General features: G+C 37.7%; 1 protein-coding gene across 2 annotated transcripts in view; it reads left to right on the top strand.

Moving 5' to 3' along the window:
• Nucleotides 1-15,717, top strand: part of E2F6 (E2F transcription factor 6) — a 338,395-nt gene that overhangs the window by 20,158 nt on the left and 302,520 nt on the right. For both annotated transcript variants that reach the window (XM_044079134.1, XM_044079140.1), the window contains exon 2: nt 12,018-12,234. In XM_044079134.1, coding sequence (XP_043935069.1) covers nt 12,018-12,234 — 217 coding nt within the window. The remainder of the gene's footprint in view (nt 1-12,017; nt 12,235-15,717) is intronic.

Below are 15,717 nucleotides of genomic sequence, written 5' to 3'. Positions count from 1 at the left end.
TGCTGATTTCTCTGCAGCATTTGCTTTAATTTCTATGGATCGCATCAATGCATTTCATTAATTTCTATTGACTGATAGGGTTGCCACCTATTCAAATGCTCAAAGTGGGATATTTTTTTGTAGAAGTGTGAGATTTTGCAGGACAAAACATACCCACTGCCAGTGCAAAGGACAGAACTTCACTTTTTGCCGAAATAAAAGCTTTTATTTTTTTGTAGCAATTGCATTGCTTATGCTATTTCATATAATATTTATGTGTTTTAGATGCAAAATATCTGTTTTATGCAACTACTAAAGAAAACCTAAGAAATATAGTTTGTCTTAAAATCTCAGGACATTTGCCATATTTCAGTTTTTTCACAGGACACAACTGCCCAAAGTGGGACTGTCCCTCGCAAAGAGGGACAGGTGCTAACCCTACTGATGAGTACGATCAACGTAGCTTTTCAGTTTCTGCCCATTAACAGCTGAGATCACGCATGACTTGAGTCCTTGCAGTAGAGTTTTCTTGTATTCCCAAATGAGGAGAATCGGGTGTCCTTGTATCTTTCTGTACTGTTCTTTCTCACAACTTTCATAACTGTTTGGATAGCTTCCATACTTGTTCATTTTACCAGTGCATAGTGTAGGGAATGGACATTTATGTGTTTGAATTCCACTCATGCACGTCTTCAAAATCCTTGATTTTTGTGCTGAGATCTTTTGCTAGAGGTTACATTGGGTATTGCTTCTTTTTTTGAGTATAGATTTTAATGCATTCCACACACTTGTCATTGTTTGTCAGCTTGATTGCTTCAAGGCTGTGGGATTTGTAATAATTCAGGCATAAGCTACATGGCTTTAATGAACTGGAATAAATACGTGACCAGAAGAGATGATAATGAGGTGCAGGGGTGGAATTCAAATAATCAGTCTGTTCAAGAGTGAATTAGTGTGTGAATTGACTGATTTGTTGATAGGCTATAACTTTGATCTAGATCACTATATAAAATAGCATGACAATATCAATAAAAGTACTACATTTTATTAAACAATTGAATTGTTATAATTTAATGCATTGTGCTGTTGAAGTTAAATCTTTAAATAGAAATCCTTCTATGTGGCACACCTCATCACGAAGGGCTTTTCATCCAGAAAAAAGGAGGTCATTGTCCCAATGTACTCATCCCTCATTAGACCCATTATAGAATACAACACCCCATTTGGTATGTACCTCTCAAGACATCTGCAACAACTGGAAAGGCCACAGAAATACCTCACTAAAAGAATCACAGGCCTAAAGCAGATGCCCTACGCTGACCGCCTTAAAAAACTCCAGCTATACTCTGTCGCATATCGTCTACTCAGAGGCGATCCCTGCTTAACATACAAGGCCATGTCAAACCCAGAGTTGTTGGACATGCTACACTTAAAGAAATCCCAATCCCTCAGAGCTACACGCTCCAGGGATCTAAACCTTGTCATCACAATAAACAAAACATGCTGGAGGGATAGGTTCCTGACCCAGAGACTCCCCAGACTCTGGAATAGATTGCCCATACATGTCAAGCAGAGTGCCTCTTTGGACCTCTTCAAGAGGAACCTTGACGATTGGATGGGAGAAAGGAAATTCACCCCAGGGATCACGTCAGTCGCCCTGCTAGACAGGGGTCCAGGAAAGTAAATAATGTGGGAAGAAATAGCCAGGGATTTGTTATGGCTAGGCTTGTATAGGCCCTAGGGCTGATAGCCTAGTACCAACCTATGAACCTATGTAGTATTTCACAAGGATGGCATTAACCAGTTGTAGCTTATTTCTTGCTCTGCAGAAGCAGCCCCAATACTTCAATAATGTTTTTACTTAGACTTATTGCTGCTAAGTATAACATGATTGGATGTTATTGCCATCTCCTGCTATGTTTTAATTGTAACTGATGAAATAAAATAGCTAAAATACTTAGAATGGATCACCACAATTTGGAATGTTGTCTGAAACTGTGTAGGTCTCATGCACAATAGTGCGTACCAGAGACCCACAAAATTCCCAAGCTTGGTCTAAAACTTTGAGTTGTACCTTTTACATGTACTGTTGCGTACCTGGAGGAGTCCAGGTGTGGACTAAATATACATTTCACCCATACTGTGTTTCGTAATTCCAAATCCTGTTAGTCGTGGACCATAGAATAGAGGACTTCCATATATTTATTTAATGCAACTGCATATTTAGACCAGCAAAAATGCCTGCTTCCCTGATCTCCAAGTAAATTTGATGTGCCATTCCAACACCATCTTGTCTGTTATCCAAAAGACAAGTCCATATTTACACAAAGGGATGCATGGTCATGTCCTGAGTGCTGCACACTCCTGCATGGTAGTACAACCTTTGCTGAGCTGCCCTCCCACCCCAAAGACCAACAGCATCATGACAGCACAAGAGGAACACCTGCAGCAGTAGCAGGTCGCTGTATTTGCATGTCATGGTAAGTATCTTGAGTCTTCATGCATGGCCAGGGAACCTGGCACTCTCTTGAATTGCTCCTGGCAGTGTCTGTGGTATGCTTTAGACCCATGCAACTAAATTAACAAAACTTGGCACTAGGTAAAACTGGTTGGTGTATATCCAGTGGCAGCACAGTACAGGAGTACACCAAAAGCATTGCAGATCTCCTTGCATAGAGACAGGATACTTTTTACCATGTATTGGTGTCATGTTCATTGGTCTGTATTTTTTTTTAACATCCATGTAGGAGTGGTCACGGTACGAAAATATATAACCCCACATTGTACAAGTGCTGAATTTAGAAATAAGTCTGTATAAGTGGTGTTGGCAGTGTAGCTACCCCATTACACTCCCCACCTTATCAGGTAATGTTCTGATAGGTACTCAGGCAGCTATGCAGATCCACACCTGCTCACCTTTAGGTTATATATCATGTTTTGTCTTGTATGAATCCCACTGAGATGGTGCCTGCCTTACCAGTCGCTTTAACCGTGGCATTCCCTTACCATTCATGCTAACAGGGCTAACCTGAGATCTGTACTTTGTAAGTTGCACAAATTAAATGTAAAAAAAATTGTTTCTTCTACTAGAAGTACAGACAAGACAGTGGTCATACAAGACAGTGGTCATGGTAACAAATGGGGAGAAATGAAAAGAAGCTGAAAACCTGCTGACCGATGCAGAAGGGAAATAGTAAATAGCTTATTCAAGTATTTAGGAGGTGCAGTTGATAAGGGAAGTCTGAATTAGGAAGTCAAAACTGCAACAGAAGTACTGCAGCCAATTGCCACAGTTGTGAAATTGTTTGGAGGTGGTCCCTTTTTGCAAGTTTGAGTATATATACCTGCCAAAAAAAACCCATACATTTCAAACACACTAGGAACTATTCCAAAACATGAATGCAAAAATTTGAGTGCTCACTGTCCTCATTAGCATATGCATGTATTTGCATGCATGAGTGTGTATATTAAAAAAAAAAAAAAACGAGTAAGGCAGTGATTCTTGAATGGTGATGTCCCTTTGATGTTGTGCACAAAAATTGGTAAGGAGGAGTTATAAGCATTTTCAAAGGTGGAACTGTACCTGATGAAGTCAGGAGTGATGTTTTGCAGCTCCCTTTTAAAATGTAATTGCTTTAAAATGGGAAGGGAATTCAGAGCTGTAATGTAATTTGTATCTTCTAAACAGGATTTAAAAAACTCACACTTGGCATAGTCCTGAAGGAAGTTAAGTTCATTCATAACAGATTCCAAAAAATGGAGCTTCTTCATATAATCAGTGTGCACAAGGCAGAAAAGGTTACCCACACCCCACTGCATTAACACTTAAATTTGGAGGATTGCCAGTTCACCTTTGTCATGATTTTAGAATGTGGAAGGAACTGGCATAGACACAGGGAGGAATTTGAAAGATCTGCAGAAGGTACTCCATCTGAGAACGCAACTTGAGACTTGGCACCAGGATTTATGCCAGCAGATATAAGAACCACTCTGCAAGTACTTTTTTTATGGCACCCTCTCCCTTTTCATAATTTACTGCAGTGTGAAGCCTTTCCATATCTTCATTGTTGTGCTAAATGTGGAAAATTGACATAGACTGATGTATTTGGCTTCTTATGAAGAATTTTCATGAATTTGTGTATGGAAAAAATCTGGTATCTTTCTCTGTGATTTCTAGTAAAACTTTCAAGAGTTTTTTTTTTTTTCTCACAAATCTCTTTTTTTTTTTTTGTGTCAGTTGAGTGCCAGTACAGGCACTTGTGTTGTATTGTCTTGGAGTGTTGTATTGTCTTGGAGAGTTGCATAATCTAAAAATTATTAGATTTGCTGAGAGTATGTTGCATCAGTTTTTGAGAAGAAAAAGACAACTGCAAATTCTACTCTAACAGTTTGTCTGTGAAAGGTTTTCTGAACATTTGGGCTCTTCATCCCCCTCTCCACAAGCATTAAAAATCCTGTCAAGTTTGCTATCTTACTATAAAAATGGCGAAGTCTCTTTATTACAGTTCTGTCAGCCACGTGTCTCCCACTTTTACATTTACTATTAATGAACTGATTCAAACATATTGTAAAGGTTTGAGACGCACTCAAAAACAGTAACAAGTGATTAATATGATTGCACCACAATCATGCTATCATGCTAGGGATTTTCCCTGCACATTAGAGCATGAAGTCACCTACACCCAGGCCTGCCTCCTCTTCTTTGCCTACTGCAATTAATTTTGACTGGTTTGCAAAGGCCTTTTTGAGAGCTTAGATTGTTTCCTGATGTTACTACTCTGCTCCATTCGTGGGAACCAGAAAATGGTTGGTAATGTTTTGTCACTTACTAGGTCACCTCCTCTTCGCTCTCTGGTACCAACTGTTTGTTCAGTAGGTATTGTCCAGAGGATGCCAGCTCCAACCCTGTCAGTGTCTGGTCCCATAGCAATGTTCAACATTACGGCTGCTAGTTTTAATACAGTATGGCTCTGAGTTGATGTTTTGGTGTTTAGAGTCTCAATGAGGTCTATTTTTTTTTTTTTTTTTTTTTTAGCACTATTGCTCGACGTTAGTATTTCTGTCTATGCCAGTGCCGAAGTTGATGCCAGTAGGAGAGTAGAGTTATACAGGGCAAACTTGGCAGGGGCTACACCCAGATAGTCAGGTTTGGAGGTGACAGATAAGAAATAGCAAGGAACATTAAGGGCCCAAGGCAGCATGGCTAGACTGGACATAATTCTGGATTGTTGAGACACCGCTCTCATTTCAGTTTTAAGTAAGACATGACACACAAACATTTGCATAATTACACAATTTTTGAAATGGCTTGTCATGAAGAAGGGGTGTGTGTGTCAGAGAGCAGCAAATTAATTTACTATGGCTATTATTTTTCACTTTAGATTACATTAAGGCATTCAGGGGGCAAAAAATCAGTCTTTGAGGTGAGGATCAAGCTGCCCATGAAAACAGTGGGCAGTTAGATGATCTCTGTTTAATAATCTTTGACATGGTTTGTCATGGAAGGTCAGTGTGTGTTGTCTGAGATCAGCAAGTTGAATATAATTAATGTGGCCTTTGTCTTGGTTTTATTGTATTCTGGCATCAAAGGTGTACACGTTTAGAAAGTGACTATTTTTTGATGTGAGGAGGCATACTGTTTGAACAATTATATGTTCACTCTTAAAGATTTTTGATATTGCTTGTTGGAGAGGGACAGTGTGTGTCTGAGAGCAAGAGGCTGAAATGCCTAAACATTATTTCTTTTCTTTTAGTTCGACCAAAGTCAAATATCAAATATGTGCATAGCTGAAAAATGCCTGCCTACTTGGGGGTGGGGAGGCAAGCCTCGTATGACAGCAAGGGACATTGCATTACCGTGGAAAAATGATCATTGATGTAGCTTGTCTGGTAGGGGCAAGCCATGGGTCTGAGATAAACTAGATAGAACAATTTTCTTTGGCCATATTTGTTTTTATTTGTTCATTTATTCTTTCTGACTTTTTTGGAGCCTCTATACCCTGGCCCTGAAATAAGTATGCTGTATATATTGCAGTAAACATACATACAAAATATATGGTACAGAAATTTACATATAAAGTACACAGACAGAATAGAACATTGTGAATTGCTCATTTAAAAGGTAAGTATCATAATGCATAATAGTAGGTGATGTCATAGTAGCAGTTGTTGGAGACCGTAATAAGGAAGTGTCATGATATATATACTTAATGTAAATGGCAGTAGAGCATTTCACATTCCGGTAGCATTCAGAAAAGCAATTCACTTTCTGGGAAGAATTAAAGCATTTATGTATTCAAGTATGCTGTTGAGTTTTGAAGAAGAGGATGTATTGAGTTGAGGCTAAGGGAATTTAACATTTTCACAACTAGTCTGCGTGGAATTTCACACCTCCTGACACCTAAAAGAGTTCCTGACTGGACAGCCTTTGCTTGAGATAAAATTCTTTGAAAGCACTCTTTCAGTCTAGCTGTAAGCAAATGTATGTATCTCAAAAATGAAAACTGTTGCAAAAAAGTTCAAATATGAAAATTATTCAGTACACACGCCACTTCACAACATTAATATCATTATTATCAGCTAGATGTAATGGTAATTTTATATTGAGCAAGTAAATATACGTACTTGTGTGCATAGTTATAATAATTTTGTAACCATAGCAGACATTTATCTATGTACAAGTCCGTATGTGTTACATTTGGAATATTATATTGCACTGTAATTCATTTCTTGTTGTATCTAATTTCTCACCTTTGCTCATCTAAATGTTCAAAAGATTGTGTTTTTCTGCTACTGTTACTATTCTGTTGTAAATCGTTGTTCATGTGGAGCTTTTTTCCCCCGGGCCTGCACTGAAAATGGGCTCAACTCAGCCCAGTGGACCTTCCCAGTAAACAAATGGAAATAAATAAATTGCTAGTTACCACCAAGTATCAGTGCAAATTTTTTTTTTTTTTAAAGCGTTGTGTATACTTTTATTCCATACCATGGCGTAAAATGTAAAAACCCTCCAGTTAAAGTTATTAATGTAATTATGAACATATGGTATATATTAATATTTCCAGGGGAAAAAAAGTCGTAAATTGTGTTCCCATGTACTCCACTGGTGTAAGGAGCCATTCATGACCCCCCTGGTCACTGGGTGCATGAAATACAGACTCGCAATCCACCCATGTACTCAGTGCCAGATATATGTACATGAATTTGAGAAGTATGCCATTATGCATGTTTTATTACTGAAAGGTCTAAGTATCTGCCAAATGGTAGCAATCAGACAGCTGGTATCAGTGACAACTTTTGCAGCTTTATATCTGCTTTCATTTCATACCATCCGGTACCATGTAATCACCTTATGGTTCGAGTTATTATAGAGGATTATGATCGGGTCGCTGATCATAACCTTGAGAGCGAAGCTCGAGAGATGAATCTTGGCATCCATGTCGAGAACACAATATAAAGTTATGATCAGTGAGACAATCATTCTTTGTAGTACATGGAGCTTCATCTGCTCAATGTACTACTAGTTACAGGGGAAAACATCGCAAAATGTTGTGGCAGCTTTCAAAGCGATAAAACACTTAGTGAATGCTGTCAGAAAGACAGTGTGACGCTGCACGTCATGTTTACACTTATATTGCCTGCCTCTCAACTGTCCAGATTTTCACAGAACATCCATATTATTGCTTCATATTTCTGGTTTGTTCCTCAAAATCTGTGGTTTTCAGACAAGCCACTTGGGTCTAAAGTAGCTAAATAATGACATTCATTAGAGTTCGAGTTTGTATCCTTCAGAAAATAGATGCCAACACAAATTCTGTTATTCTGTCAAGTTCCCAAGTTCATTAGAGGAGCTTGGGGACATGTTACTGGTACAGACAGCAGGTGGAAAAGGATCTTTTATTCTCCTGCTGTCATTTGCTGGTTATTACGGGTAGATTTTACTGCTGTGTGCTAGACCTAGACCTTAGAACTTTAGCAAGGAATGCTTAACATTTAAGGTCAGGTCGCATAGCACTCTGACACTAAACTGGTTTGTATTTTTCCAAATATCGGAGTGTAATGACCAAACACACCATGCACTACAGAACTTTAGCAAGGAATGCTTAACATTTAAGGTCAGGTCGCATAGCACTCTGACACTAAACTGGTTTGTATTTTTCCAAATATCGGAGTGTAATGACCAAACACACCATGCACTACAGTATAATTATTGATGTGTACCATACATTTATTGTTTTTCCAGCTAAAAAAAAAAAACTCATAATGTGTGGTACCAAGTAACCCATTCATCTGAGCAGACACATTGTTTATACATCAAGAATGTTTAAGTATAGCCTTGAAGAAACAGAGAAGAGAGTAACTCAAGGGACTCGAAGGAGACTACCATCTTATTTAAAAAAAAAAAATATATATATATATATATCATAAATATGTATACGTGTGTGTGTGTGTGTGTGTGTGTATATATATATATATATATATATATATATATATATATGTATGTATATATGTGTATATATATATATATATATATATATATATATATATATATATATATATATATAAAACTATGGATCTATTTTAGATGAACAAAATGCCACTTGCCCGAAACCTGATTCACCAAGATGAGAAGACCAACAGCAGCACAACACTGACGTCCCTGAACACTGACTTTTCACTCCAGGTAAGTAACCACTCGGCCATCCGAAACAAAAAGTAAAACAGAAGAAAAACAAACCCACCCATGTGGGGGGCTTTGCACCCCCAACTATATATGCCAACTCTGAGATTGCACTACTGTGGGGGTAGGGGACAAAATTCAACAGGATGGCCAAGCAGTTACTTAGTGAGGTGAATAGTCTGTTCCGGGACATTGGTGTTGTGCTGCTGTCAGTTTTCTTGTCTTGGTGAATTGGGTTTTGGGTAAATGGCATTTCATTCATCTAAAGTAGACCCATGTATATATATATATATATATATATATATATATATATATATATATATATAGCTCTGTCTATATATCTGTATCTATATATGTGTGTGTGTGTGTGTGGGGGGTAGATATCAAAAACAGAGAAACCTTTTTTCTTTCTTTAAACTAAATGGTGGTGGATTACAAGTAGAATGTTCTCCAGAACGCAGTAGGGTCAAAATAATGAAAGGCTTTAAGAATGCAAAGGATTAAAACAAGTCTTATAATTTGGTAAAATATTTATTTAAGATCTCTAGCTTTCCCAGTATGTAGGAAACTAGAATGGATACATGGGGCACAGTTTGTATGTGCTGCATAGCTTTTATTTCTGTTCAGCACTTGTGTTCACATGCATCAACACCTACACAGCCATGTCATTTAGCAGTCTGATTAAATTTTGGGGGGTTATAAATATGTGCTCATTATGACCTAATTGTTCCATGTGTTTTTCTAGGGTCAACCAAATGATGTTTCTATGAATCTGCTGCTGCCTTGTTGTATTTACACTGATAATTGCAGAAACTGTCAAAGTGTAAGCCTGTTAAAAGATAACCGCTGAAAGTTACATGACGGTCAGCACGTGACAGTGATTTATAGGTTCATAGAAGGTTAGCACAGTGTATGTTTACCTGGAGTAATTACTGTATTGTAAGCTGTTTAGAAAAACAGTGTAAAACGAACATTTACTGTGGTTATTATGACTTACAAAGCCAGCTTCAGACCTGGAGTCCAATGAATGCTACCTCTGTGAACATGGGATAGTTGCAAACCATACCTACCATAGATCTCAAAATTATCAAACTGTATCATTACATACCCGGGGAAAGATTCTCCATTCAAGAACATCCCTTGAATGTATACACACAAAAATAAAAATGTGGCAGTCTTTTTCATTGCTAATACTGTATTACATGAAAGGTGAGATTTTCTGCATTTTGTGGAGTATTAGATGAAGGATGTTTTTACACCAGAGTTAGAGTTATGAATGTGTAGTATTAGCTTGATGTGTGTGTTTAAGGGTTTAGTACAAGGTTGGATTGTTTGAGGACAAGCTTCAGTGGAGGCAACAGGAAGCTGGGTAATATCTTAAAGCTCTGAGATTGTTTGCCTGTGCAGGTAATGGTTGAATCATCAGCACTACTGGGTAAGGGCCTAGTTAGTGGAAGCAAAAAAAAGGTTGATGAATGTTTTAAAATAGGGGGCCAAGGAATTCAGCAATTTATGTAATGGTGGACTCAGAGACCCGCGGTGGGGGTGCTGCAGTAGCGTTGTCGCCTCACAGTAAGATGCTGTCCAGTTCAATTCGCAGCTAGAGCGTCTTCTGCGTGGAGACATGCATGAATGGGCATACCTTCGTTGAAGGTTGTGCGTCAGGGCTGGTAACTCGGCACATAAAAATCAACTACCAATCATTAGCAGACTGGAGGTCCGCTGTGGCAACCCCTAACCGGGAAAAGCCGAAAGACACAAACAAATGTAATGGTGGACTCGGACCTGCTTCAGAAATCAAACAAATGTAGTGGTGGACTCGGACCTGCTTCAGAAATCCTAGTGCTTCTCCTATTTATTTATCTTTGAAAAGTAATGTTGCAGTTAGTTCCTATTTGTATCCTTTTTGCTTTTATTCTTTTACGTAGTGTTGCATCTATGTGCAAAAAGAAAAAAGAAATGTAAAATGTTTTGTGCTCTTGATATTCTATTTCATGCAGGGCTTTTGGTTAATTAAGGGGAAGGGCATCTTATTTTTCCTCAAGGTGTAATTATTAATGCAGATGCAGGGGATGCCTGCTTGGCTACAGCTGGGATGTTGCTGTGTGACCACATTCATAGAAGTCCTCTGATACCATTTCAGAAATTTTTGAAGAGTTACGGATGGCGTGAGTGAAATCCTAATAGTACTTTGTGTTCAGTGGGATTTTGTATGCATGTATTTTCATCTGTTAAATGATCATTTTATGCACACATGTTCAGTTGACTTGTGTTTCATAGCATTTGTACTGGTGAATTTGCTAGTAAATGAAGTCCACATTGTAATAGTTAAATTTCCCAGCAAAACACATTGTAATTGACTTTTGAATGTCTGGTAATCTAAATGTAAATTGAAGTAGTGTAGCACATATGTAAATATCCCCATCCTACAGATTATGAGATATGTAGTATGTCACCAGAGTATATTCCTACAAAAAATAAAATTATATTGTGAGGCTGTATTGAAAGGCTTGAGATATATTTCAGGTGTTCAGGTTCCTGATCCTGTTAGTTGTGCTGCATGTGTCAATCATACTTGTATTTGACAGACAGCTTGTTTGCCTGCTGTGTTGTGTTAGGAACTGTGTAAACCTGCAAACACAGTTCCCCTTAACAGAAAAGTTCGATCCCTCTGACTCCATCCACCCTGCCTTTCTGTTTTCCCGGAGGGAAATAAAATCCGCATTAGTTTGCACATCTTGGATACAGAAAATTAGATTGTTTGGGACAACCCACATATTTCCTTTCTCCTGTGAAAGTATTTTAATTGATTTGTTAAATGCAGTTTGTGTCCTTCTGTTTCTTAATGCAGTTACTATCTCTGAATGAGCCTGATTTCATTTCATATATAGGTTTTGATTTAGGGTTTGTAGCAATTTATATAACCGAGCCTAAACTCATTGTTTTCTAGTTGATAGTTGTGCTGAACTGTCCTTAACCATTTAGCAGAGAGAACCTGTGTCTCCAAATAAGTTTTTTCTGTGTTAAACGTATTGCCATCATGTTCATATTTAATTGATAATATATACTGACTTGTTTAATGTAATCTTAAAAAAACAAAACTGTTTCTTGCATAATATGTATCGAAGACCTCAGGAATATTTTACTACTAAGGCACTTTACCTTTGGGACTGCATTCATAGACTCTTATGTGTAGTATATATTGGAAGCACTGTAACATTAGCAGAAAGATGACATTTTGAAGTGAATCTCTTTTTATACTATTAAATAGTGTGATTGTTACTTTCATAGCTGTAGTAATCAGTGTAAATGCTGTAATAATTTGAAAAAAAATCCTTTTCTGTGTTTTTCTTTCAAGAAAATGTCAAAGTTACAAAACCTCGGTTTGATGCCTCCCTGGTGTACCTCACAAAAAGATTTATGGAACTGGTCAAAGATGCACCAGATGGAATTCTTGACTTAAATCAGGTAGCAAGAACATTAGCAGTACGAAAAAGACGTGTTTATGATATCACCAATGTACTAGATGGTATTAGTCTAATTCAGAAGCGATCCAAGAACCACATCCAGTGGGTGTAAGTAATGTACACTGTTTTAAACTTTATTCTGTTGACATCATGGTCCTCACTAATTAAAACTTAGTGGATTGTATATTTTTAAAACTGTATTAATAATTTCAATTTTGGTTTTTATTGTAGGATTAGTTTTTGTCTTGGATATATATGCAAAGAAACTATAGAATATGATTTTGTTGTTATGATATGTGTTGGGCATGCTTTATACTTATAAAATTACAGTATATGTTTATGCGGACTCCTGTACAATTTTACTCACTTTGCTTGCAGCTGTTATTCCAGATAGTACTAGACTCATAATCTCTTGACTGCCCTAACACTGCAGTGAACAAAATGGACTGCCATGTTACACTGAACTCTTTTCAGAAAGATTTCCAGGATTTTTCAGAAAGTGAGGATGTAATTCACTCAAAGTTATGTGGTATGTTTGGCTTCCTAGTCTACCTGGGCCACGTCTAAGGGCTCGTGCTTGTGGGTATAAGATTGGCAAAGAAAACTGTCAGATGCTTTGCATTATTTATGAGTGTTGTTTCTAGGTTAACATTAAACATCTTACCTTATATATAGTTGTGCATTGACTGCCAACCACTACCACCATTTTTCTTACAAACACCCAATGTAAAAAGAGTTTAGTAAAACAAAGACCTTCCCCCTCCAAATTCATTAGTATACATGAAAAGATTACTGTTATTTTCTTGATTGCAAACCTATGTCGAGGAGGAGGAAGGTTTAAGGGAGGGCAGAAATTCAGCATGTTAGACTGATGATAGTTAAATCCACAAGGCACACTGGAACACACATCAAGAAAACTCCAGGCAAGAGCAGAACTGAAGTCAAACTTATTAAGCAATAATTTATTTCCACAAAGCTTTTCGTTCAACTGATAGCCGAACATCTTCAGACAAACAGAGCAAACACCCACACCCATATATACATCTCCCTTTACAAACGCATGTTAAAACTAATTAACATTTAAAGGGACTATACCATAAATAACTAAACTGCAAGTTAAAAATAAAAAAACTTTTATACATGATCAATCAAATATTACCTACTAAATAAAAACCAACATCCTCAAATGCTGGACATGTAAAAATCTTACTTAGACTAATATAAAATTAACCTAATCCAGTAAAAAATCGAACAATCATGAAATGTTACCCCAACGTTCACATTTCCAGATTTATAAAAACATGCTGTGTTAATATAATGCTTGCTTAAATCTCGTACGAACATGTAGACAAATGGAAATAAGTACACGCCAATATATGTGCAACTACCATCAACACAAACATCAGATGGCCATTGCTCTATCTCAGTAGACTTCTTAATTACAGTATGCACGAAAGAGAAACCTTGTCATTAAGACCCGGAGCTCTGTAAGAATTCAACCTCAGCTGCCAAATCAATTCCTGTCTCTCTAACAGTAACTGGTAAGGGTCCCCTTTTACATCTGATGTAGTTTCATTTAAAACCCTGAAGGCAAAAGAGTGAGTAGGATTCTCACTACAATGTTTGGCCAGGGAATTCTCTAACCTAGCCTTCCTTATGCTGTATACATGCTCATAGATCCTTTCTTTCAACTTCCTGTCAGTCTTGCCCATATAAAATGCGGGACAAAGCTGACAGGTAGCAAGGTAAACTACAGACCTCGAAGAGCATGTATATGTGTATATATATATATATATATATATATATATATATGTGTGTGTATGTGCGTATATATATATATATATATATATATATATATATATATATATATATATAAAATATATATATATATATATATATATATATATATATATATATATATATACACACACACACATATATGTGCATGTATGTATATGTATATATATATATATATATATATATATATATATATACACACACACACACACACACATATACATGTATGTATATATATATATATATATATATATATATATATATATGTGTGTGTGTGTGTATGTGTGTGTGTGTGTGTGTGTGTGTGTGTGTATATATATATATATATATATATATATATATATATATATATAATGTGTATATATATATATATAGCTATATATCTATATATATATATATATATATCTATCTATATATATATATATATATATATATATATATATATAAAATTTTAACACTGAAACCTTTTTCGGACTTGGAGGAACGTAAACTACAGCCATAACTTAAATAGCATGAATCTATCTTCCCAGAAGGCATTTATAAGCCTAGCTGGAATGTGTTGGCTTTCGCCACCCCCTTAGATTAGTTCCCTATGCCTCTGTCCAGCAGAGCCATTGAAGTGATCCCTGGGGTAAACTTTCTGTTTCCCATCCACTCGTCAAGGTTTCTCTTGAAGAGGATTAGCGAGGAGCTCTGCCTAATTTAGATTGGAATCTTGTTCCAGAGCATGGGAAGTCTCTGGGACAGAAATCTATCCCTCCAGCATGGAGGGATTTATTGTTGTGGTGAGGTTTAGATCCCTGGAGTGTGTGGCTCGAGGGGAGGGGATATGGTTTTCTTTAGGTGGAGCATGTCCATCAATTCTGGGTTGGACATGGCCTTCTATGTCAGGCAGTGATCACCTCTGAGTAGGTAGTATGCAACAGAGTACAGCTGGAGTTTCTTCAGTCGAGCTACATAGGGCATCTGCTTGAGGCCAGTGATCCTCTTGGTGAGGAACTTCTGTGGTCTTTCCAGTTGTTGCAGGTGTCTTGTAAGGTACATCCCAAATGGGGCATTGTACTCCATGATGGGTCTGATGAGTGATGCATAGAGGGGCCCAATGACCTCTTTCGATCTGGATGCAAACCCTTTTGTGATTAAGTGGGCCACATAGAAGGGTTTTCTAACCACTTTGGCAGTGTGATTATCAAAGGAGAGGTTACTATCTACTTGGGCCCCCAGATCCCTTATTACGTCTTCCGTATTTAGGGGGCTACCACCTATGTGATAGTTTGTGGGTACTTTGTTTTTCCAAAGGGGATGACAATGCACCTTTTGGCATTTAGCTTGAGACCATGGTTTTGACACCAGGTATCTGTCTCAGTGAGACCCTTTTAGAGGATGTCTGTGTCAGCCGGAGAGTCGATTATAGCCCTTAGTTTGCAGTCATCTGCAAACTTGGTGAGCCATAGTCCTCCTGTGCTTGCTTGTACTGCTGAGAAGTATATGCCGAACAGGATGGGTCCTAGGACTGAGCCCTGGGGAACGCCACTTGTAACCGGTTTAGAGTCAGACCTAGCTCTTGCAACTCTTACCATGTGGGTCCTGTCCGTGAACCAGTTGGCAACCCATTTCATGACATAGGGGTTTATGTTCTGGCTGGTGAGCTTGTCTGTAATACCTGAGTGAGGAATGGTGTCGAAGGCCTTTGCAAGGTCTGGGTAGGCTGTGTGTACCACCATTCATAGGTTCATAGGTTCATAGGTTCATACTAGGCTATCTGCCCGAGGGCATTTACAAGCCTAGCCCATA

Source organism: Protopterus annectens, chromosome 1.part1 (genome assembly GCF_019279795.1).
Source record: "Protopterus annectens isolate FY-2018-M chromosome 1.part1, PAN1.0, whole genome shotgun sequence".
In the NCBI taxonomy this organism is placed as follows: Eukaryota; Metazoa; Chordata; order Ceratodontiformes; family Protopteridae; genus Protopterus; species Protopterus annectens.
This window is presented reverse-complemented; position numbering and strand designations above follow the sequence as displayed.